This window comes from Haplochromis burtoni, unplaced genomic scaffold, assembly GCF_018398535.1.
Source record: "Haplochromis burtoni strain Fernald_Lab_line unplaced genomic scaffold, NCSU_Asbu1 Contig_130, whole genome shotgun sequence".
Classification (NCBI taxonomy): Eukaryota; Metazoa; Chordata; class Actinopteri; order Cichliformes; family Cichlidae; genus Haplochromis; species Haplochromis burtoni.
The window spans coordinates 421,033-447,606 of NW_024582491.1; the positions used below are offsets into that span (position 1 = coordinate 421,033).

The 26,574-nt window shown below is 41.3% G+C and overlaps 1 protein-coding gene across 4 annotated transcripts in view; it reads left to right on the forward strand.

Annotated features, from left to right (window-relative positions):
- LOC102299397 (vacuolar protein sorting-associated protein 13B) overlaps positions 1-26,574 on the forward strand; it is a 306,909-nt gene that overhangs the window by 120,504 nt on the left and 159,831 nt on the right. For all 4 annotated transcript variants that reach the window (XR_006054780.1, XM_014336114.2, XM_042224168.1 and 1 more), the window contains exons 20-22: positions 2,291-2,400; positions 4,348-4,480; positions 16,102-16,235. Coding sequence is in view for 3 of the 4 variants with exons in the window: in XM_014336114.2 (XP_014191600.1) it covers positions 2,291-2,400; positions 4,348-4,480; positions 16,102-16,235 (377 nt within the window). In the remaining variant the exon portion in view is untranslated. The remainder of the gene's footprint in view (positions 1-2,290; positions 2,401-4,347; positions 4,481-16,101; positions 16,236-26,574) is intronic.

Genomic DNA, 26,574 nt, shown 5'->3' on the forward strand with positions numbered 1-26,574 from the left:
GGGAGTATTGTTTGCTCTGTTAGTCTTAAAAAGAGAGGTTTTTGAGTGGTGCTGTGATGTATGGACATGGTCATGGCTGTCCTGAACAGATGCCAAGCAGACATCACGCACAGCCACAGTAAGATTACAGCTGCTGACGTAACACTGAAAACGCTGTGGAATTCACAGCAGGTATTTAAGCAGCCAAACTGGAAAACTGGAGCTGACAACTGAGTTCATCTGATAAGTAACGAAAACTTATTTGTGTTTATTTCTGCTTTTTCTACTGAATCTGGCATTGGGTGAAATCCTGGTTCCTCTGGCTCACAGGCATTTTTATGAAAATTCAGTTGTGTCAAGTGATCGCTTTAAAATGAATCTATGGGTGCAGTTTTTTTTTTAATTTATCCTTTTAATGTTACAGACATAATTAATCTGCTGTGTTAGATGACGTATGCAGTCATGAATGATTTCAGCTAAATGTGCTAGTCCATCTTATAGACCATGATTTAGGGTCTTAAGTACATCTTCACTATTCATCTCGCTCCCAGCCTTCTGGGTCCTATACAGCTCATGCTGTTCTGAGCTGCAGCAAAACCACTTGAAGTTGGGCCCCAGAACTACAGCCACAGCCAGAGCCTATTAAGAAGCCACAGTGTGGTATAGAAGTTCAAGCCACAGGACTGAGGTTATGATTCCTCATCAGGAGGGGGAGAGAGGTGGGTGAGGAAACAGTGAAAACACTGGGATGGAGTTGATGGAAGATGGATGCATAGATGAAGCAATAGAGGAAGAACTCTGAGTCAGTTTGACTTTATCCAAGGAGAATGTTTCCCCTTTGCCCAGAAAGGATTGTATACTAGTAATAAATCATGGTTGAGGAATAAAATTGCACCCAGTGAATAATAATTATACGCACAAAGCCTAGTATTGACTTGTGCATACACTATAAAATACTATATTGTGGATGTACGTTTTAAAGCTTTCACACCTTGCATACACACACGGCCACATATTTGACAGTATGAACACAAAGACATTTCACATTGCTCTCATGCACTTTTACTTTGCACTGCAAACACACGCACACATACACAAGTTCACAGGCTATAAATCACTAAATGTTGTAAAAGTGCAGCAAATTAGAACAGTTTTATTTGTATTGTTCACAGGAATAATGGAAGAGGGAGTTGTTTCTGCCAAGCTGCAAAGTTAGTGTAACAAAAGTGTGTGTGTGTGTGTGCACACAAATGCTGGGGAATGGGTGGTTCTAATTCAGCTTTGTTCATGCTTGTGTGTTGTGGTTTGTGTGTGTGTGTGTGTGTGTGTTGGTGTGTGTGTGTGAGCACACAAATGCTGGGGAATGGGTGGTTCTAATTCAGCTTTGTTATGCTTTGGAGACACTAAAATGTTAGGCAAAGCAGCAGGTAATCAAGCTTTGTTGGAGGTGAAATATAAACACACACACACACACACACACACACACACACACACACGCAACCTTGCCTCAGGGCCTGAAACAGAAGACTCGGGTCTTGTCCAAAGCTCTCTTAAACTGCTGAAAGTCCTTCTAGAGCTGAAACATCCTCCCATCGTCATGCTGGGACGTTTCACGGCACGCCAGAGACCTTATGCTAATCCTGCCGGCATGGGAATCATTATTGATAGGATCCTAATGCATTACCTCAGGGTCCGCTTATTGTTGGTAAAGATTATTATTTAAGAGTAAACCAAAACCCAGAGAAAGTCTTGAGTTTCATAGAAATTTATCAAAAGAAAATGTTATTCTTGGCTTAGCTTGATACCACTTTGAACAGCGCAATTGAAACAAACTGTCCTCCTCGCTGCACTGCAGCAAGCGGGCTCGATACCCACCAGCAGTTCATTTGGACTGTATTATGTACATCAGTGGAGGAACCTGACACTCGATGTGAGAAGATTCACTTCAAGCCACTTTAACTTGCTGATTATATTATCTTACACTGATTGCACATCAGTATTCCTTTTACTTTGCAGAAGTTTGCAGTATCAGAACTTTGTCCATGTTCGCATAGTCTCCACATTAGTCTGGAGTCTGTTGACTAGGTCATATTGATTGCTGAAGTCAAACATCTTCAAAAAATGGCTTGAGTGCTGTCAAACAACTGGTCTCCAGCAAATTTCATTTTGTAAAAGCAAACAGATGTAGACGATATACTTTGCTGTCATTTATTTTATTTTTTTTGGAACATAGCAATTTATCATTGGTTTGATTTTCTTTGTCTTCTGTGTTATATTACTAAAACTCTGATTCTGTATGTGTTTTTTCCAGGTGCAGTCCTGCTGGTCAGTGTCCAGGGAATAGCTATCAATGTGGACCCAATCTTCTGCACATGGCTTTTGTATCAACCTCACAGAGCGAGCAGCAGACAACAGCAACAGGTACTTGATCTCTTCTCAGACAGGCTGTCAGTTTCTCTTCCAGGCCTAATGTCAGTTTAGCCATCTATTTTCTGCTGCTTATCTGAAGTCACAACAAGATCACAGCCTAGTAATGCTGGGAAACACAGGTCTCTGTTGTAAATGAGACATTGAATCTTAATTGGACTACCTGTATAAATAAAAGTTAAGTAAGATATAATAAAATAATTAGAGCAGCAATGTTTTGGAACTCCTTGAGTTGGATCCCGAGGTATTCTTGGGCAGGAGAGGATATAGAATCTGTCTGCCATAATCTGAGCATTATTGGGGTTGTTACTCAAAAATGTGAACAGCTACAAACACCACTTGTAGCTCTACTTTATCTTGAAATGTTATTTCTATGTCCATTTGGTGGACAAATACATAGTTGGTGCCATTGTAATCTGAGTTCTGCACAGATTACAGTCACTGTAACCAAAGTAAGTAAGTAAACTACCATCCTCATAAGGAGCTCCACGTTTATACAGGCATTTGTAATGTGCATTTGTAAACTGCTGGCACTCACACACTTAGTTTAGTTAATCGACTGAAGTGAACTGAAGTCTGTAGTTCTTCCTCCTTCAGACTTGCCTTCTCTTTCCCAGCTACCTTTTTCCATGTGTTCTGCTCCCTGTCTTCCATCCAGTCTCTCTCTGTTTATTTGACAGGGGTCGTAGTGATGGTTATGGACATTGAATGTTCTGTGCACACATTTCATGCACACTTATAGACATTCTTGGTGTGATAGCCTGGGATATAGCACAGCTTCACCCCATAAAGCCACATAAATATATATTGTCAATGAATATATTATGCTATTTCCCCCCCCATTGAGTTGCTCTGTTTTATGCCCCTTGCAGTTTTTGAAAGATGTATGTCTGTATTCAACAAAGAGCAGAAGTTAACTGCACCGGCTCCCTGTGCTAGAGGTTGTTACTGTAAGGGGGTAAACACATGTTATGAGTTGAACTACAGCCAATGTGAAGGATACACAACATGGGCTGGTGTGTGTCTATGTAGACATGCTGCAGCCAGTGTGTGTGTGTTTCTGTGAATGTCTACCTCAGCTGCCTGTCAGGGCCACTTCTCAAGGCCTTGCTGGATTAGACAAGGCCTGTATCTGAAGGCCAGTCAACAGCATGTGAAGGGCAGTGGAAAGGACACTGACTGGTTTGGGTCGAGATGACAGGAAATGCTGGAAAATAAGGAAATCAGGACTAGCAGGGGGGCATTTTGAGGTATGGACAAAGAGAGAAGGAAGTTCATTTTGTGTGACAGGTGTGCGAGTAGAACTTTTGACTTCATAGAGAAAGCCAAAGTGGAAGTAAGGCTGATGAGAGGACAAATGAGAGTATTGAAGAAATGATTAGCATTAACAGTGGAGGAGGCGCATGGGGGGTGTCTTTGAGACACAGTGAAGAGATATGGAATGAAAAGCAGCTCTGTGTGTGTGCGTGTGTGCGTGCGTGCGTGCATGTTTACACAGGCTGCAGTACGTGTTTGGCCTGAGGCCTTGTGCAGCTGCATCATAGCTGATTGGTATTGCTGGCCGATGCTAATGGGGTTTCCTTATTTCAGAACAACCTTCCACTCCTCTGTCTTTCAGTCATCTCACTGACAGCAGTGTTTGAGCGTGTGTGTTTGGCCTGCATGGGAGACTGCTTAAAAAAAGCAGGGAGCTGTCACTAGTCCTTGTTGGTCTTGGAGTCCGGTTTTGTGTTCCACTGCATTTTTCTTTTTCTCTCTCTGCCTGTATCTCTGTCTTTAGTTGCATTATTTATTGTTTCTCCTGATTAACAGAGATCTTGAGATCTGACTAAATCTCAGTCTCAATTGTTCCCTTCAAGAAGTGAATAACTTTGTACTTTACATTCGCAGCATTTTCCTGTCCATGGCCGTATAGGTGCTCATGCTTTGATGTCCTTGCAGAATCCTGGTGCAGTTCCTTTGGCCAAGAGGAGAGAGGACGAGGTGTCAGTAGGGAGCACACCACTGGTCAAACAATCTTCCAATCAGGCCTCAGACTATGCCAGCAGCCCAGTCAAAACTAAGACTGTGACAGGTAGGTTAACCAATTCTAGTATGTGCTTTTTTATATAATGAATGATTGCACTGGCAAATGCATATCATACATGACTTTAAGTCATGCACGTAACGGAAACAGGCTATGCCACATGTCACTAAATTCAGTGTTTTAATTTAGCTGTTTCTCATTGGTATATTAATAGTAGTAATGTTGTTTGTATGTACTGAATTTAAGCTGCGATGTTGTTACATAACATGCTACAATGTGCTGACACCTGAGTGAACCCGTTTCTCAGGACACCACATCTCCAGACATGTCATCCTCTGTTTTTCTCTTCTGGTAGTACTACTGTAGCTCTTCATGCCCAGAAGAGATGAGTGGCTTGGCTATGTGTAGCCTCCCTCTATGCCAGTTTTCCACTTTCCAGGACCCCCTTTTCAGAAAAAAACATATTTGCTGCACATACATAAGTCTGCAGAGTACATGGATTTGTCAGTACACACAAATGAATGCCTTAAGTCTACACACACACACACACACACACACACACACACACACACACACACAAGGAGTGAGTGTGTGAGTGTGTGTGTGTGCATGATTCTTCCATTATCCATAAAGCTGTTGTCCTAAGCAGGTACCTCTGAAACTTTTATGGTAAAAGATGCATAGATGGGACAGACAGAAAGGAATATGAATCTTTTCTTGAAAATGCCTACTGGGTTTATTATTTCTGGGTTTATTATTGAACAAGTGGTGTTTTTATCATTTTTTAAATAATTTTATATTAACATGAGCACAAGACAGAGGAAGACACCCTACAATGAGTTGAAACATGAACTAAACATATTATTATTGATTTTAATATTTTATTTGGTTTTCATATGTACCTATTTTCAGTAATATCAACCTTAATAGCAGGAAATTAACTAGGGATATAATAATTTTCGTTTTCTTTTTTGCCATTTTTCAAGTAACACATATTTAACAACAACATAATAAAACTGGAAATTCTGTTTTTAGTGTGCCACCCCAGTATCTATCTATCTATCTATCTATTAGGGGTGCAACGATACACAAAATTCACGGTTCGGTTCGATACTTTGGTGTCACGGTTCGATATTTTTTTCAATAAAAAAAATGTTCATGCTTTTTTAATTTGTCATTTATTAAAATTATAAATATATATTTTAACTCAAAAGAACAGTTTTTAAATTTAATGTTGCTGAAACAACAAAATAATAAAAAATAAATAGATCTGATCGAGAAATCCCTCATCTTTGGAAAAGAGAGTTTATTACAGAGAAATGTCTCTTTCCAAAATAAAAGCTATACTATACGCTTCTTCTGGGCTATATTCTCAGCAGCATATTAAACATATCAGGTCCCCATAAGGAGAATCCTGTGCTAACGGCTGTCTAAATGACTCGGGTAAAGTTTGTAGCATGCGTGCTTGTTGTTTTTGTCTGCTTCCACTTGTCTTTGCACTAGGATGATGTCGGCGTAAATGTGCAGTCATATTCATTGTGTTCCCACTAGTGCTGTCAGCGTTAATCTGAAATGACGTTAACGCCATAACGCGGCAAAGTTACCGCGGATCACCCCGTGCGTGGGGCTGGACAGCGTCAACACGTTAACGAGCTAACTGCGCTAATGCAGTAGTTCCCACCAATTGAGCATTGCGTGGCACATCCAACATACTGTTTTACTTTTGTCCATGACGCGCTTACCATCAGGGTCATACTTCACATGAAAACCAAGACAGTTCCAAAGACCAGATCTGAATGAGGGTGGGGGAGGTTCAATTTGCTATGTTGCAACGAGCTTAGATTCTGTCTTGCTAGCTTGCGCTGCGTTCAGTGGATCTGCACTCGACAGTGCAGCCTAGGCAGATCAGTCGAACACAGATCCACTGAGCGCTCAACACAGACAGCATCGTCAGAAGAAAAGTTGATAAAATAAATAAAAAAATTTGTATTGTTCGATACATATGCGTACCGAACCGAAAGCACTGTATCGAACGGTTCAATATCGATATGAGTATTGTTGCACCACTAATATCTATCTGTCCGTCCGTCCGTCCTAATTAATATGAAAAACTCTTTATAGTCTGTACTTTGTTGACTCTCACTGTGTTTAGGCTCCTTTAAACACTGCAACATTTTCTACTAATGCATCACAGTGATGAGTCAGGGGAAATAAGCAAGTCGTTCAACGTTTTTCTTTCTTTCTTTCTTTTTTTAAGTCCCTGGGAAACGTTTTCCCAGCAGGAGTGATAAGTCTCTGTTTTGGGTGAAGTCATCTCTGTAGCTGCAAAAAGCTTTGGATGTGTATAACTTTCTCCCATGTCAAGTGTTTAGATAGAAAAAAATGCTCCTTTGACATTTCAGAGTTTAAACAAAGGCCATGAGGGTTGTCTCCTAGCTTGTTTAAAGAGCTCACAGCTGAAAGGTCATGCCGCCGTTTCCTCCTGATTTCCCCTCTGGTCCATGTTTTTTGCAAACTAGACTAATGGCTTTTCCATAAAGAAGCATCTTTGCTTACTCACATTCCAAAAGTATATTGTCTCATTAGAGGATTGTCAGTAAATAATCAGCTTGGCTCCAACACTCCATACTAAGTAACATCAGACTGTAGTTTGTCAGCAACACTCGCTGACTGGAGTAAACTGTCCGTCAGTGTGTTTTCTGTCTTTTTGACTGGTCCTCTCTCTTTCTATCTAAGTTTTTGTTTTTCTGTCTGTGAAGTTATTTTTCACCGGGTGACTTTATTTCTGTTTTTTTCTCTTTTTTGTAATTGTTTTTCCTTTGTTCATCTTTTCTGTCTTGTTTTTGACATCCCGTCCACCATCAGGTTTTTGAAAATAGTCGATAAAAGACCAGATTTTAGAACTGACAACACTCAAACGCTGATGCTTTCACACGTAGTATTTTGGTTGTTATGAAATGTTAAGTGGATTGGAAATCTGGCCACAAATTCTGCATGTGGGTGTGTTTACTGTTAGAAACACAACATTTGTATATGGCATCTAATTGTTGGGCTCCATTAGTTATTCAAACATATACTTTTTAGACTCATGCTCTTTCCTATCCAAATATTTCTCTTGTGAAGTGAAAACAAGACATTAGTAACCAGGTGCTCATACTGCATTTTATTAAAATGTACCCCTCGGTGCCCCCGCTCCAGTTCTCCACGCTGGAGTGGAGCTTGTAAGCAAATGAATAGCATCTTTTCTGGAAATTGCTGTGGTGTTACAGGAGAAGATGTAATGAAAAGTTACAAATTGTTTCCGCAACCAATCAGAAGAAGAAAATGGCCGAGTCATTTCGCCCTTGTGGTTTCAATCATGGTGAAATAATACGCTTCCCTACGGTTATAAGATCTTGATAGACCACAGCTCAGCACTGGAGACTTACAGCACAGCAGGTACTCTGCTGATTTCATCCCACGACTCCAGTTCCACTTGTACCTAGTTACACAATAATGCCTTCTTTCCACATTTTACAGTTTTGTTTCTGTGTATGTAGAAAAAAATGACTGGATGTCATGGCCGCGTAAAGACAGATGTGAACTCCTGACATCCTGTTGGATTGTGGTGAAACTTGATGCACATAGGTTCATAAACTAAGACTGTTCTGCCTCGTTTCTCTTGATTAGTTGTTCCTGGGATTCATTTGGGGGCTGATAAATGAGATGTTAATTTCTAATATTCCTTCGGCTGATGATCATGGGGTAAATACCTGCTGCAGATACCTGATCTGTAAACAGATCTGCACTGATATTTAGTCCTGCTTAGACTAATGTTTTTTTAATGCTGAAATCTTGTGGAAAGTCCTGTTTGTTGGGACATTAGTTAAAATCCACCCCAAAATAGAACTGACGTGCGTTAACCCTGTAACTGTACACAGCTGAACTAAATGAACCGTAGTTTGTATTTTTCTGCGTAAAGCTTTCTTACCAGGGCTTCTTCCCCATCAGAGCTGTCGACATCTAGCATGTTGTGGTTGGAGTTTGGTTCTCTAAAGATGATTTATGAATTGTTTTACCATGCATGGAGAGCACTAAGAAGGACCGGGATATTTAAGCAGCTCCCTCTGGTCTAGCTCTCACATTTGTTTGTTTTTTAGGCAAAGAAACAAACAAACAATCACTGTTCATGGTTAGTCCTTCAGTCCTATTAGTTTAGCATGTTTGCGTGCGGTGTTTATACCAAGTTGACTTTACGCTGCACATAAAACTGTCTTCTTTTCCGTGTCAGCATGATGCATTTCATGTCTAAAGCCATTCAGCCTTATTGAATGTTGCATTTTTTTTTTTCTTTCAGAATGTATTTGTAATTGCTCCGTGTTTACCCCACGACATCCAGTCCAGCTGTTTAGCTTGGATTGACTCAATAAGCCATAATGATTTGCTGAAGGATAGAGCTGATTCGAATATAGTTGTAGAGAAATGACTGTTGTTGATTGATATTGATTGAACTTAATTTCATCAGTTACGACAGAGCAAGGATTTCAGGCAAATTAATAAATGTGCTGAGAAATAGCGTTTAGAAGAAATGAATAGAAATGGTCCAAGTTCCCCCCCGCCCTTTTTTTTTTTTTTTTTTTAAACAACAGACAGACATTTAATTCCATCCTTTTACTAAATTATCATTTGGCATTTTACTTGATTGTTCAGATGTCCTTGTTTCAACCTGATTCCAAGTAAATGTCTGACTATGTGACAAGGTCCAATTTAGTTGCTGGCATATATTTTCTCAGGGGACTCAGGGTCATTTGTTTAGGTAAACAGAGGAAAGATGGGTGAGGTTTTTTTCCGAGTGGGAGTGTTTGAATCTTATGTGTACTGCTAAATCCTGGGTACTTCTTTCAGGTTTCCCTCGAGTCTTGAGCTCCAGGTGCCTCGACGCTGCTGTTTTAAACCTTATTGAAACACAGTGGGAAAAACAAGATGATTCGTTTCCAGAAAGCATCTGTAGAAGCTGCAAATGTAATGCAAAGAAGATTTTCTGTGAAATTGTGCTTCCCAACCCCTGCTGGGCTGCCTTTCTGAGACCTTAGAAAGCCCACGGTGTGTGTGCTAACCTTGCGTTCAAGTGGTCATTCTGAAGATATAAGCTAATAGCTTGCATGTCAAAAGTGTGCTAGATTGAAATATTATCACAGGATTAAATGACCCAGAGTGCTGGATATATGGAATACTGAGATGGAGCCTTGTTTTGTTCCGCCTGATCATAAATTGGCAAGTGGAGTCTATGTCTGTGCCTATTGATTATCATAGTTTTCCACTGGAGCTATTGATTTTCCCACAAAATCACCTTAGGGAATTAAAAAGAATAAATCATAATCCACTAAAAGAAAATCATTTTTAGAGCTTTTAGCAGTTCAAAGCCTCCTCAGAACAATTGTACTAGCTAGATGTCCCTGCTTCCAATTGGTTATTTGAATGCATGCCTGGCACTTTTATGATTTAAAGAGAGTGTTATGTTGTTTTGTTACCACACTGAGCCTAGCTACAGTTTCATAGTAATCAAGGGGGACTTTCCTGCCGGCTTTTGGAAGGTGCCTGTTAATGTGTAGGCAAATGTACAGAGACACACAGAACCAGTTCTCTGCAGATCATTTCCCCCGAAGCACTGAGGGCAAGGTGATATCATACTGGGACCGGGGCTGCCCGGCTTGAAACTCATAACCCATAGGCACTCAGCTCTATCTGGCAACACAATATTTCAACCGCTCTCTCTTCCTCTCTGGTTTTGGTCATTACACATGTTAAATATACAGGGCACGTGTTATAAGACACCGCTGACTTTCACAACCAGTTCAGGCTCAGTTGGACTGAAGCCACTTCTGGTGGATGACAGAGACTTGGATTTAAAGCCTGTGTCTCGGTGAAAGAAAATCACATCGTCTCAAAATCTCTTTATACGATGAAACTTTAAACTAGTTTAACTTTATGAATGGCTGTTTGTTTGTTGTTGTTGTTTTGTTTTTTACAGTTATATGGTTGGCTTTTCTGTCAGTCAGCACGTTTTTTTGTTTTTTTTTGTTTCATTTTGTTACTGGTTACATTATATGGCCCAACAAAATATTCTGGTCAATTCACATCACAGGTTTGTTTGAATGTTGCTTAGTAACATCATCACAGAAGTGTTAACAGTTGTTTTTGTGCGATTAGCCGACAAGAAAGGCCGTGGAAAGACGATTTTGAAAACAAGTCATTTCTCCACAGTTTGAGGTCGATTTCTGTCTGCCCGCACAATTACGCCACAAATTGGTTCACATAAAACTAGCCTCTAAGTATTTTCTTTATTTGTCCCTAATGAATGTTCTTGTTGGCAGCAGCACCGTGTTTCTGATCATGAGCCTCCCAAGTCCCGAGCTTCTTATTGTTCTCTAACATCTACCAGAGTAATGATCTCACCGGCTTTTTTTGCTTCAATCCTAAAATTAGCTGTTGGCACTCTGAGAACATACTTCATTTGCTGAGAAACCTTTCCTATCTGGCTGTGCTTCCTAAAGGTTGGAATGAGAACTGTTGTCTTTGTTCCTGTCTGCTTGTGGTCTGCATGATGGGATTAAATGTAATTTTCTTGTTTACTGGAAGGACAAAAAAAAGAAGACCAAAGGGAAACATTTGCACTTGCTGTTAATCTGCAAGGTAGGACAAATATCAGGTTATGGTCAGGGTTGTGCTGCTCACAAAAACATTCTAGCACTGATGGCTTTTCTGTGATCTCAACCGTAGAGCATCGACAAAAAGGGAGGTTCGGAACTTTGTAAAGACACATGGCTTAGAAATATATATTATGGAAAGACGTATATGAATATATTTTAGAGAGAAACTAATATACACATGCATACACAAATCTATAAGAGCGAGAGGAAACTGATGCGAAGACTTCAGGCAGAACTACGCAGTCATACATTACTATAATCCAAGCCCAAGTAGCCTGATGGAAGTCAGGCGGGTTTTTATTGGCTGCTGTTTGCTTTTCAGAAGGGGATAATATTTTCATTGTGGAGTTATTTATATAGTTTAATTTTTCTCGTAAAGTCAATAATTTATCAAGGTAATGATGGTTGGAGTGGGGAAAGAAAACAAGAAGGAGGAGGAATAATGAGATAGAAACCCCCACCTCTCTTAGAAGAATGGTCGAAGTCTTGAGGGGACTCTGGAACGTCTTTTGCCTCCACACACTGATGAGCCCATACAAGCCTCTCCCCAGCTTCCATGACAGACAGAATGGTCTGTGGGGAATATATGTGTCCTTATGTATCCCTTTGCTGCTTTCATGAATGATAAGGGTATTATGCACTGTGGATGTTGGCCGTGGGACCTGAGGTTGAAGTGAGAGGAGCGAAGAGGGAAGTTGGGGTTGAGCTGTGTTTCATCAGATGTAGTGTGGATTAGTTGAGGGGCTAGAGGGGGTTTAGTGACAGAGGATGAGAGAGGAATGGGAGGAGGTTGGGCACTGAGCTGAGATGGGTTGTTTTGCTTTTTACATGAGATGTTTCAAGGGTTCCTGATGTCACCGAGAGAACATGTGCTGTTGCAATTCTTTATGTGCTTTTATCATGGTCGGTCTGGCACAAGTCTTCAGCTCTTTTTACCGAATAAAGTGAAAATTGGTTTGCATTACTGTGTCATTATCACTTATGTAGCGAAATTTGTTATTCTGTTTTTGCTTTACATGTTGCCAGAGTTTTCCTCCTGTTAGAGGTCTTCTTAAAGCACATCTGGAAGAAAGCGCAACCATGCAGTTTGTAGTGTTAGAGGAGTATGTGTAGAAATAAAAGGGTGATTTTTTTTGTGTCTTCTTGCCACCACTTACACATTCCTCACCCCTTCAAGTGAGCCTGGCCACAGCAGCGCTTTTTCAATAATGCTGTAACGAATGGAGTCACGTAAATATTTAAATAAACACTGACTTGCATCCAAAACAAATAGGCGGGCAGGTTTATTAAAGAGCCCTATTGCTGCCTCTGCACGCAGCTGTAGCAGAATATACAACACTTCAACTCACTGTAAACCATTTGTAATAGGGAACATACCAGAAAGATAGCAGGCGGCGTGAGGAAATGCCGGGATCCCGCAATGAGGCTGTTTTTATGGTTGAGTTACTCAACCACCCGGGAAAGATATGGATGCTTTTTGCGCCTTCGTTGTTGTGAAGTCTGTTAAATGTGTAGTGGAAAGTTCACTGGCACTGATATGATGTTAGTGTTTCTGTGTGACTGTGGGTGTGCCAGTGCCTTTGTGTGCATTTAAACACGCGTTCAGTTGCGACTGCGAATCACACGTTTGAATGATGTGCGATTTACACTCACCACACCACACACCCTCACACATTTTACAGCTACGTTACTGTGCCGTGGCAGTGTTGCGACCTGCATCGTGATGTGAGGCAACGCTGATTTGTTTCTCGCCCTGAAGTCAAAGTACTGTAACGGGGTTCTGGTCTTTTCTTTTTCCCTGAGCATTTGACACTGCAGCCGTGGGCTGCAAAGACAGTCGCCTTCCATTTGCTGTGAGATTTAACGGAACCGTTAAAGAGGATGAATAACCACCATCAGAACACTAGAATGTTTATAAGGGACTGGACTGGCAGCTCCACAAACCAGTTGAGAGAGAGAGACAAGAGGGAGTGGTTGGAGAGAGAATGAAACAAAGGAGAGAAGGTAAGAGAGAGGGTGTATGGCCAGAGTATGGCCAATAACATATTAGCCTAATGGCCTAAGAGAGGGTGAAAATGAGGACATGGCTGAGATGGCACGAGGCAGGGGGAATAACCCCACTTTAAAGGGACTCCTAGGACTTGTTAGGCCTGGGCAGGTTTAAGAGGTTTGGGCTCTCCTGTCATGTTTCTCCTTCATTTGAATTTAGGCTTGCCGCTCTCTCTCTCTCTCTCTCTCTCTTTCTCTCGCTCTCTCTCAATCCCCTCCCTGCAGGAATGGCAGGCGCCAAGTCACTATAACAAGATATGGCAGTTTCATTCCAAATAATGACCCTAGGATTAACAAACAGAGACCTGGAATGGTATTTAAAACCAAGCACAAGGCTTCATCCATTGTTACTGCCTATGCTGCACTTCAGCACACTTTCTGATTGGGCTAACAGACTCACTCTGGGGAAGAACATTCACTGTCTGGCCTACCCCCAAAGTAAAAACGACAAAAAAAAGGCTTTCAAAAATAGATGATCAGAAATCCACTCATTCATCGGGCTTTCTCACGGCAAAGTTAGCAAGGAGAAAGCCCGATGAATCTCTTTGCCAAAAAAGGAATAATTTTAAGAAATGATGGGCTCGTTGAGAACAATGACTCAGAATAATATTTTTGAGTATTATTGATTTAAGTCAGAAGAGTCCAGATGATGCTCATGGCTGCCTTTATTCACAGATTTTTGGAATCTGTAGTGACATACATTTTGTGTGTGTGTGTGTGTGTGTGTGTGCATTATGGAATTAATTATGCAGGTTTATCTTGCATGCTGTGTTTCATTGTCTCATAAGCTCCTCTGCAGACATGCTTACAGTTAGCTAGTCCTCAGTTTCTTGTCATGCAAGGTCCGCTCCACCCTCAAGTAACTTTCTCTTATTTTTGTAAATTGGAAGGAGATGGTACAACTGTGTATGAGTTTCTGTTTTTGGAGCTCAGAAGGGTGGCCTGTATTTACTTTAACATTTCATGAGTGATGATTCGTGAGGGTGTGAGCTCTTTATGGGTTCTATTTCAGTGTACGGTTTTTATGTTTGTCAAGATTGTGTGTGTTTATATGTGCTTGTGTTTGTGGTATATGCTTTTATTGTATTTTCTAATGTGGTAAAATGTTGTTTAGATAGTATAGGATGTATACCGTGAGATAGCCAGAGCACTAACCAAAATTGGAAGAAACTTGCACACATACATGTACATAGACAGGGAAAACCCAGTTCTTAGGGTAATGTCTCCTTAGTCTAGACAGCTGCATGACTTACAGTGGTAGCTACACACCCCTGTCTTGTCTACATCGATCCCCTGCAAAGTATGAGATACTTTTCTAATGCCATGTAACAGGAAAACTCCAACGTATGCACAGCCCTTCACAATAAAACTCTATTGACAACTCAATGATATCACAGCAGTTTATGCAGCACTCTATTCATATTACTCAATGAAAAGTCAGCCCATGAAACACAATCTGACCTGTCAAAGTCAATTTTTGCCATCTTTCACTTTGTGGGCATCTAGTAGGACAACACTGGAAGCATTACAAGGATAGAAAAAAAACTGACGAATAAGAGTGAGGAAGGTAGACTGGAAATTGCCAAATGTAAAAATAATGTCAAGTGCAACACTGATTGTAGGAATCATGACAAAAAGTCCATTTCATAGTCCCCAAGTGCCAGAGGCAGCCTGAGTGTGAGAAAATACTGTTCAAGAGTCCAGACCCATTATCAGTTTTGTTTTCTTCCACTTGTGCACATGTGCTCGACACACACACATACATACATACATACATACATACATACACACACACACACACACACACACACAGACACCAAACACACACACAACACACGACACCATACACATCACATCCATATAACTGTGGCCCAAGTCTCCCAGTGATATGCACACATACCTTGAACAATAAAAGTGGATCAAGGTATGTGGGTCAATGGTTAGTTAACCACCTTTTTTGTCATTTTCCCCACCAACATGCTGTTATTGCCATGCCAACGCATTTGGAGATATCTGGGAACATGATGTCTGAGGGCACACTAGCTGTGACATCACTGCTGTTTCTTGAAAACTGTGGGATAGGGCTGCTGAGCAAGGCAGACCTTTAAATCATGGAATATGTCTTAATGTGTCTTTAGAGAGACCCCCCACCCCCCCTTCCCTAACCTCTGACGCCCTGATGGCTTTAACATCCACAGACCTCGGGTTAACCTGCTAGAATGCCCTCATGCCTTTGTCTCGTTCACCGTATCTATGTATATTTCTCACACTCTGTCTCAAGCTTCCTGTCGTCTTCTTATCGATAACTGGTTCTCTTACAGTGAAGGTGTGCTTTAGTTCATATAGTTAGTAGAATGGATAATTGAATATGCTTATTACTGTGTGATTTTTGTGCTTGACTGTTGCCATGAGTGTCAGCACAGACAATCAGCCCTCGTCTGGACCACAGCAGGCACACCAGAACATGTCATGTCTAGAAGTTTGTGTGCGTGTGTTCTCGTGTGTGTGTGGGTGTGTGTGTGTCCCCGTGTGTGTGTGCGTGCGTGCGTACTCTCTCAGTTTCATAGTTCCCTCTCCTGCTGTAGGAGACAAGAAACCTGAGTGCCAACATTACATCATCTCAATGAAGTGTCAGTTAAACATCATATAACATGATACTTTACAGTAAATGAAAATAACAGTGAATTATGAAGAGAGTGAAATAAAGGATAAATGCAGGGCAAAATTTTCTCATGTTAATAAATAAAACCCAGTTTTTATTTAAGACTTTACAAGGTGCCGCTTCACTTCTGTGGTAGCGGTTCCTTCAGGAGTCAGCTAAATGATTCAGCAAGTCTATCAGCAGTACAAGTACACACTATGAGAAATGATGGCGCTGATTGTTTAAAAGCTTCATTACAATGTCATGCCTATCAGTTTTTTCTTTCCCAGAATCACGTCCACTGTCCATCCCAATGAGGGTGATGCCTGACACCACAGCTGCGGAGTCATGGACGACCTCAGAGGAACAAATGAAGGAGCTCATCGCCCACGCCTGGGATGCTGTTAAACGGCTCACTCTGCAGGTACCAAACTGTCTTTATGTACTGGAACAGGTATATAAGACATTTCTACTACTCCACTGAGCTTGGATGAAAGTTCATTGATCTTGTCCATTAAGATTATTTACAGTTTTTTAGTCACTCAGTGTTACGTTTGGTCTTCACATTCCAAAGGATCAAGCGTACGAACGCGTACCCGGATAAAAGTTTGTACGCCTTCTGGGACCAGCAATGCTTTTCCCTGACCACCTATTTCTCTCCTATTTCTATGGTATAATATATTAAAATTTAGCTCATCCCAGCCCAGCTTTGTGCTCTCTGTTGTGAAGCCATATGGCATCCAGGGACTTCTGTTAGTTGTTAACTGATTACCCTCTTTTACATACAGATGCATATACAGTGTCTCATGTCCCATTGTGGCAAGCCGAGTTTCCGTTTGGCCTGCTGGCTGTCTTGGATGTTCCTGTCTGTCTAAGTGTCTAACTGGGAAGTTAAATGCTCTCATCGATTGTCTGTTCGCTGCATCTTGACTGGACTAGTTAGTAGAGACCACATCACAACCAGCCCCATCTGAAGCACATCAGGAAGTGCTGACAACTCTCTAGCAGGCCTCCTCTTGATGCAAGAGCTGGACATCATGGTGTGTGCACATATGGGCTTCCCTGCGCATAGTAATCATGCGGGGTACATTACTGCATGGTACATATGGATATCTTTCAGTTCAGTAATGTGTTAGGCTCAGTTTTGGCAGATTAACTACAGTGTGCGAGTATTACTCCGAAAATGCTGGCCACATGTGTCCAAAGTTTTAATCTTGTGTTTTCTTTTTGTTTGTTCGTCAATTATTAGGGTATTAAGCCAACCACAGAAAACAACAATAACTAATTTCAAGTATTGCAGCTACATTACTGTTAAAAGATTAGTGTTTCCTCTTACTAGCTCTCAAAGTTATGGTTACATTTAACTGTCAGCAAGCATATGTCATATGTCACAACGGGCATCATAAATGAACAAGATTCAATTTTTGCGTGTAGTAATAGTTATACTGTTGTGAGTGCATGTAAGTCATCACAGGTGCAGCAGGGTTTTCTGTCAGTGGGCTTATTCATTGTGGGCAATGTGGCTATTTAGTTTCAGGGTTTAGTCACAGCTGAATCATTCCTTAAATTGAGTAGGGCTTTAAGGTGAGTTTCTATGAGCATGTAAACAATAACTATTGAGGCATAAATGAAACAACCCTTCTCAAATTATTTTAATTCCTATTGCTTGGACCACACAATCTGATGTCATTCAGACAGAAAGAGAGCATGTGAATTGAAATAATTCTCCAGAACCGGCGTCCCATGTCAGTACATTGAGCTGTTTACAGTACTTTCACAAGAGTTAACTCAACCCACTAATAGTTTGCTGAGCCCGTCATTGCCTCCACTTTCCTCTGTCCCCTTCGGCTGTGTGACTGGGACCACACCACATACTGCAGCAGTAATTAGGAAACACTCTGTCCTGTTGACATGGGAGTGGAAGCGAACCAAACCGAAAACCCCAACAGCTGGTACCCCAGGTCTTGGATATCCCCAAACTTGAACCACTCCATTTATTTTAGTGTGGTGTAAACAGAATACCTAATGGCTCACACTTCTGCTGCACATGTGCCCAATTTAACATGCAGGGCTTTCTTTCTGACTTTTACAGAAGAGAGAGGAGCAGGAAGGACAGAAAAAAGGTTGGGTTAATGAGACTGGGGGATACAAAGTTACCAAAGTATTTATTATTCCTTAGCTTCTGAGACCACTTAAGACTGTTTAAACAGAACATAAAGATGTGATAGCTAGTGATAGTGTAAACCACTCTCTCTTTTTTTTTTAATCCATAGCACTTGTCTGAAATGTGGTGATGATGCTTTGTTGCTGTGGCATTATTTTTCATCTTACAAATGCACAGCGACTGACTGGAAGTGTTTTCATTTTAATAGGAATGAGATTCAAAAATATTGATGCATAAAGTGAAAATGTCTGGCGATGCCATCAGTACAGTAATTAATCATTATTAATCAATCATTATGCTCTAAAGTCACTCTTTTCACCATATTTGCCTTTTTTAATAGGACCAACAAACTATGTTAACATACATTCCTAAACACAGCTTATCTGAATCCGAGCCCTCATATTGCCACACTCTAACCTGTGATATCTCTTCGATTTAAATTATGTGCAGTCCTAGCTATCTCAGTTTGTAAGAGTCTTACCTGTTTAGGAATAATAGATGACACATACAATGAAAATATCCAAGTCATTATTCATAAATAATTAAAGCGCCATCAAAAAAGTAAAGAGACTGTCCGTGACAAAGTCAGGCAGCTGATATTGAAAACAGAAAAGCTTGCTGGCTCGTAGACAAATGGAGTTTACACATTACCTATGCTAATTACTTCTTGGATGAACAGAGGTCTCAGTCTTTCACTCGCTTAGAGCAACAGAGCCAGTGTCCACTGCAACATGCATGATGGACTCAGAGTGTTCTGTCCAGCGCACATCACCCTAATTGTGCATGCTTTGTTTTTTGGTAATGTAATATGTTTTTCTATTATTTTTTTAAATAGTCATTTGACATTGGGCGCTGTTGTAAATGTTACGTAGGCTGGAGCAACGTGAAATGTCTACGAGTGGCTCCTGCACTCATCCTTGGAGCTTTCACCCACAGCTTTTCTTTCTTCTTGTGCTTCTGGTCATTGCTATTTACCACATCTCCCGAGCTCTGTTTACTCTCCCTCTTGTTTTCTACTCTTCTCCCCCACTGCTCAGCCGTAGCACTTTTCATCCAGCCATCTCCTTTTCTCCACCCTATTCTCCTGAGGACACCCATGTTCTTTTTTGGCTCTGATAATAATTGCAAGTGATCAGGATGGTGATTCTATTTCAGGAATTTTAAAATGATTCCTTCTATTTAACACATGAATGTGTTCAGCACTGGCAACAGAGCACGTTGTTACCAAAACTGAAATGGGATCTGCTGAAACAGAGAGACCGTTGCCATGGAAAAATGAAGTAACACTGCTCCCTGCAGCTGCCATGCATTAATGAGTAGGATACTTTTTGAGAAAGAAAAAGAGGGAAAAAAGCAGTGGGGTAAAAAAGGTAAAGCGGTGGAAAGGAGAGGGAGGTGTAGGAAGCTGGGAAGAATACTGGATAAAAATGGGAAGAAGCTGAGGTTGAAGGCAGGAGGAAAGTGAGAGATATACAGAAAGGAGAATCATGTGCACTGGATTTGGTGTGGCTCAGATCAAGCTGGCCAGATGGTTTCCATGAACAGGATCTGACCCCCGGATTGAGTGCTTTGTGCAGGCACATTACTTCATCCTCTGCCCCCCTCCCTTCATCCTATCATCCTTCCATTCAACACCTCATCCTCCCTGTCTGTCAGAACCCACAATTTCCAAGTGATTTGTAATTACAGCTTTAATTTTGGGCCACTTTAAACACCATGTTTCTTTCAGTATTGGGGAGATAAATTGTTAGCTTTTAAACTTGACAGTCATCTTACAAATCCTGAGAGATGCTGGCTCATCTTAATCATAAGCAATTTGGTAGATATGGCATACTAAAAAATAATTCAGGCTTCTATTATACAGTAAGTCTAAATCCATATACTAACATTTAGCATGATAAATCTGAGTGCAAAAAAATAAATGTTATAATTTTGCAATGAGATTGTTTAAAACGGATGTGCTTAAAAAAACAAAGCAAAAAAGAAACAATTTAACTAACCCGTTATCACCTCACACACGAAACCTACCCACACACTCCTTAGAGTATTTGGTGTCAAACAATATGATAATATGTCAAATAATATATTTCACATTTATTAGCATTTAAATAATACATGCACACATTATAAATGAGGTACACATATTTTACATATGAGAGTCCGCGATGTAATAGAAAATGAATTGGTGTGTTTCAGCATATGAACAGCATATGAAAATGAATAGCCTGCTATAATTGCTTCCAGTTCCTGATTGTTTAAGTGCTGATTGGCTGAGTGCAAACAGAGAGGGAGGTTAATGCTAAGGACAGAAGGGGTCTCTTCTAACATTAAGTCTCCACAAGACTGTTCAGCGATTTGAAGATGACAGCAAAAGAATAAAGAACGAGGGAAGGACGGAAAGCGGCACAGGGTGAGGTAGTTAGTGAATATGTAAGAAATACAAAAAGAAAGTATCGCCTGATCTAAATCAAGAGCCCACAATGCAAAAGTAGATGTCATTGGCTGTTTACCCAGTGAGAACACTGTGCGTGGGTGTATGTATGCACACGTTCACATCTTGACGAGTGTGTGTTAATGTGCATGTGTGGCCAGAATCCCATTCCATCATCTGCCGCTGTGTCAATACACTAATGACCTCAGAGCCATTATAGACGCACTCACATATTTGACCCTCTCACCGGACTGTACTGGAAAAGCGCTTACTGAGATTCTCCTGTGTTTTTAGCCTCTTGAATCTCAGCAGTTTAGAGACTTGGAACTGATTTTGATTGAAAAAACCCTCCTGATACACTACAGCGAGTACAGATTTGCCACAGGAGCTGCAATTGCTGACAGAATTGGGATGTTTCAAAATTGTCATAGAAAAATGATGTGCAGTTTATGCCCTGATCTTCTGAATGTGTCTTGGAAAGCTAGTTTGGACGGGAATCGGGTTAAATTGATGGAGCACACATCCACCCTTTGTCTTAGGACAATGAAAGAAGCCGTGCCAAACACAGGTCGAATCAGATCAGTTGGGGTTTAGAACAGCCCGGTTTGGCCTGCTTCACTGGGTCACACTGTATAAATCAGTAGTGGTGAAAATCTGCCAGTTAGCCCTTGAATCCTCTTTTCATCTGCAGTCCATCACCATTTGATCCAACTTGGCCTGTATTACATACTGCATAACATTATCACAACCACCTTGACTCTCTTCAGTTAGCCAAAGGCAAAATTGTCTGGCCACACCATCACCACTATAGATAAACCAAGCCAAGCTTGCTTTTGGCCAAACTTTAGTCAACCCATGTTTATATCTGAGGACTTTGCTCTAAGCTGTCAGTTATTCCATGAATCTTGCATCACTTATAATCTAACCTTTAGGCAGTCTCTCTCACCTAGAATAATCTGGCCCATCCTTGGTGCTGCTCAGCCAAACATCAGCGATGTATTCAGACTTAATTTGACAGGGTCCCACTTATGCTTTTTTGGAGGTACCACAGTTGTCCTTTTGTGTCGGTATTTCACTGCAGAAAATGGTTTTTAACCTACTGGGTCCATGCAGTACATGCAGGCCGGTTCTACCACATACTTTGGACACTGCCTCCATCTGGCAACAGATGCTTTCTGCAGGTAGATGGACTGTTTGTAGCTCCATGCAAACTGCTAGCATTCTGCCAATGGAGAACCATGTTCAGCCCCATCTGTACTGGCTCACCATGCTGATGAGGTGGAGGGGTGATTGTTTGAGATTATGGGTGGGAGTAGGTGAGGCGAGCCAGGCCAGCCGCGCTCCTAAGGCCACTGTTGGATCAATAAACGCAGCGATCAAAGTCGCAATTAACCCACCGCGCTAACACAAACAGCTGGGCTAGCAGAAACAAACAAAGCCTTCATGTCACCTAAAGCGTTTATTTTTGCAGATTTCCACCTCGGCCAGGGAGACCTCCAGAGCTTGTCAGCTTCTGTAAGCAGTGTTGGAAGAGAGGAATGCAGGGCCACATAGATGGCTGGCTGCCTAGCCCGTTGTGCGGTGCCAGCCCACGATCTTATTGCTTGTGGTGGCATGTGGGTGAGACACAGCCTATCTGGTGTCAAAAGGAATCATGCTTAAATGTTTTTCTCAAGAAGATCAGGAAATAAATCTGCTCTCTGAGGTTTCCAACTAAAACTTCTATCTCTATCCATGTACCGCAAGATACATCTGCGTAGTGGAATCTTCAGGTACACACATTAATCGTGTTAAAATGTTAACGATACAGTTTGTATTATAACACCCACTTTTTGACTATTGTTTTGGGGTTTTGTTTTGTTTGTTTGTTGTGGTTTATAGCAAACAGAAAATGCAGGAAGATGTGAAGAAGGAAGGGGAGCAGAAGGTTAAGAGTGGGTGGGTGGGGTAGTGGGCTCTGTGCTCTGAGGACCTTCTGTTCATCTGACCGGCCACTTAGGAAACACAGTGTCCCGTCTGGTGCAGGCACAGGAAGATTACATTTGGAGAGGTATCAGGTTTTTAAAACAAAGGGATGTGTTTTCCGTTTGCTGCCGATCCTTCCACTGAGATTTTTCTGCTCCAGAGTTGCAAATGTTTTCATTGGGGATGCTGAGAGGGTGTTTCTAATTTCCTCTCCTCTATCTCTGGGTGATTTCCTGTGTGTCGTGGCTTTATTATTGTGTGTAGAAAAATAGAGGGAAAAATCTGTCTGTACGTACGTGTTTAAATGTGCAAGTGTGTGCGCGTGCGGCCTTCACATGTTGTGGGTCTCTCTACAGAGGGGTGATCTTGACCTCCAAAGTCTGTGCTCTGCTAAGGTCTGTACAGAGTTAGGGCATCCAAGTTTCTCTTCCCTACAGTGATATGAAAACAATAAGCCTAAGAGTGGATTTGTACAGCGCCGCAGGACTGATATCACACGTATTTCATTGCCTGGGTCGAGTTAGGTGAGGGTGACAGAAATTGCTTGTAGTTCTTGCAAGTACTCTGTTGCATGACTGCTGTGCTGCATATGTGTAAAGATTCAGATTCATATGTGATTCAGACAGCTAACCCATTCATACAATGGAGCAGTTCAGTTTTCTAACATCATATCTCCATTTTTAAATACTGAGGGTAAACAGTAGCAGTGTATTTTTGCTTTGTTTTGTCATGAGTGCTAAAATTTTGAATCCCTCTTTTGGACAAGGCCGATCTCTCGTTCCTATAATCTGTCAGTTTATGATTGAAACATAAAGCTGTGTCTATGAATGATTATTGGTGAGTAATATACTGTCTGCTGCACTTCTAAGTTGGTCTTAAGAGTAGACGGGCTGTCCTCAATCTAACTCACTGTTCTGTCATTTACTGGCGAGGCCCGGCAGATCCTAAGAGCCTCCTGTGGTTATATAGGCCATTTCCACATGGCCTCAGCCTTTTAAAGCTTGAGTGTGTTTGGCCCTCAGCTTCCTCTCTATTAGAACCTGCTCTGCTGGAACCAGATAAACCATCCTCACAAAGACTCAAGGGAGAAGTACGACACAAGACAGATCATGCACTCCCACTGCTGCTCAGAAGAGCATGAAGTCAGGGATGCTTTTCAGGGGTATTAAGACCAAAAGATTTGAAACAGGGTCGGCACATGTGGCTGTATTCTGAACCCTATCTGATGGTGCGGAGAAGTGATCGGGAATAAAACTGAGCAGAGCTTGACACACACAAACACACAACCCACGAAGAAGACCCCATTTTTAGAACTCTGTGATCTGGTGCCAGAGAAAAGAAACAAAGGGAAAAATGTATTTGGGCATCTTAAAATTTAATCAAAATAACCTCAAAATGGATATACTTCCCCCTTTTTTTTATGTTTTTAGCTTTTTGTCTTTTTTCTAGTAGTATTTACTCTTGACTGCATGTGGCCTCCCAGCCCAGAACCTACATTTAATTATGGTTGTGTATTGTAGATCAAAGTGTAAGCAGATCCTTGCTCATTTAGAGGGCTGAGAGGAAGGGCTCAGTACCTAAATCTATGGATAAGCGCTGGTCACCTAATAAATAACCAGGCTGTCACTCAAAGATTCAAACTCTCCGGGGCTTTTTTACTGAATCTTGTTTGTTGGCATCCATACTGAGACTTGAACAACCTTTAACTGCTAGTTTCATGAAGATCATTCAAGATGACACGTCCCCACATTATTTTCAGCTAGCTTTGTTCCCTGTCAACCCACTCAGTCTCATTACTGAATGGCAGAGAGCGAATTTTGTTGCATATCAGAGATGTGCTGAGACATGAGACAAATTCATCTGTGTGAGCACAAGTAACAAATGCAGTCTTTTTCTCTGTGTCAGATTCACAAAGCAGTGTCTGCGCTGGTGTACGTATATACAAAGAGGCAATCTTATGCACTATTTTTTGTGGAGAATTTACCATCAGGGCAAGCTTGCAAGGAGCAGCAGCCATTCTGGTGAACTGAACAGAAATATCATCTTTTCATTGGCTCCCTATTGAGACCAGAGCTCAACTGATGACCGGGTCCATCCTGACAACTTCAGAGTATAATCTTATCCCAGTAGAGCACTTCCCTCTCATAAGCAGGCTTGCTTGGAGATTCCAGAAGTAGAATGGGAGGCATTCGCTGTAGCTAACAGGCCCCTCTCCTCTCGAACCAGCTCCCAGTTTGGGGCATGTCCTGTTTGTGGTCTCTCTGTGTTCTCATTTTCTCTATTATTTTCCTGCTTGTGCCAGCAGTCTTTTCGTGTTCATTGCACCCCACCAAGTTTTTCCTTGTAGGTTTGATTGTTGGGGGTTTCACTTTAATATTGCAAGGTCTAAACCTTACAAAAATCAAACACCTTGAGCTGACTGCTGTTGTGAATTATTTTTTATTTCTGGCATTTTTTTTCTCTTAAACCGCTTTTCATTATGAATCTTTTCTTTTTAAGTAACTGCTGTCTGCAGCTAGCAGGGGGGATGTGATCTATGATTGTGTACGTGTTCAGTTTTGCAAGAGAACATGCAAGCACACAGTGTATGCTTCTGCAAATGTTTAAGTGTGTCATTTGAGCATGTTTTCACAGTAAAATCCCTGCACGTGCAGCCTCATAAGGAGTTGATTGGCTTCAGTCTCGTTTCTTGTTTAACTGAGATTTCCTGGTCGAAATTGAAAAGTGTTTTTTTCACATTAATAAAAAAAAGTTTATGAATGTGTTGCAAGTGATCCATGTGATCCGTGGCCCCTGAACACGCACACACAGATACTCAAATTGTCCGTCAGTGTTATTTCCCTGACTGAATCTGTTATTGGAGGCAGTAGGTAACTAAAGTATGGTCCCAGGTTGCTGAGCGTTAACTCCATTTGTTATGTTGAAAGATTTTGTTTCACTTTGACAGGACATGATGTCATTGGACAAAAGGAACGGATAATTATGCATCTTTGATTTCGCTTTTCCCCACTGAATCTTCTATAATAATACAGATATTGTATGAAACCATCTGCCATTCTGAACTTTGGCCCAACTTGAATATGAATCTGAATTTTAATCTCTTTCAAACACCGTCAGCCCTATTTATCCATGTAATAATGAGAAATAAATGTATAAACTACATGGCTGTTGAAGCATAGGTCATACACTTTATTATTTGTTGTGCCCGAGTCATTTCCAGGGGCTATCTGTCTTGTTTTTGCTGCAGTTTTATTCCACATTACCCTTAAACCCAGTAGGGTAAAGTTGTGTAACAGATATTCCACACTGCAATTATGCCTCTGGCTTTCACATATTATTTGTGCCCATTTCTATTTTTAAATTCATTTCAGAATTTTCCTTTAGCTGCATTTGGAAACACCGCCTTTCCACGGGTCTACACTAACAGAAAATAAATTTCCACTATCCTATTTAGGATAAAAATATAATTTAGTTTGCCGAGCCTTGTGACTGGCTGGTGAGTAGTGAAAATGTGGCCCGCTGCCACCCAAGCATGTGACGGAACATAATGAGTTTTAGGTCAGCCTGGTATTCCTGTCAGTTTCCTCCTGTCACAGGACATTGTGCAAGTCTCTCTCTCACACACACAAACATACATGAACTTGGCCTGGCCCTCAGCTCGTGGGAGGGGGACATTGTCGCACACACTAACTGCTTCCAGTGCTGTGTTTATTGGCCTGTTACAGAGCTGTTAAACACAATTGTGTGGAATACCAAACACGACCCTGCGCAACCTCAACTGCACTTTTACACCTGAGGTTGAGACATAAAACACATACATGCTCTCACTTTCCACTTTGACCTGTGATTACGGGCAACATTTTTTGTGTGTCTGTTGCCATGTCAACCATAACCATGAACACCACGATTCTCCTCTCACATCTCAACGCAGATTTTCCACCTTGAATCAATGCATGCTCAGCAGTGAGAGGGACAAAAGGACAGAGGCATGGGAGGTTGGGGTGATGGAGGGATAGAGGGCTGTAGAGTTGGTCAGAGGGAAGAGATGCTGTCAGTGGTTTTGGCAGTCATAAAAGCAATGATGCATATGGGACATTCTGACCTCAGACTATTTCTCTCTTGGATCTGTCAGCACTGCTCAGCAGTTCCAGTGCTCCCCTTTCTTGCCCTTTCTTGCCCCTGTCGTCTTTGTTTGGATACTGT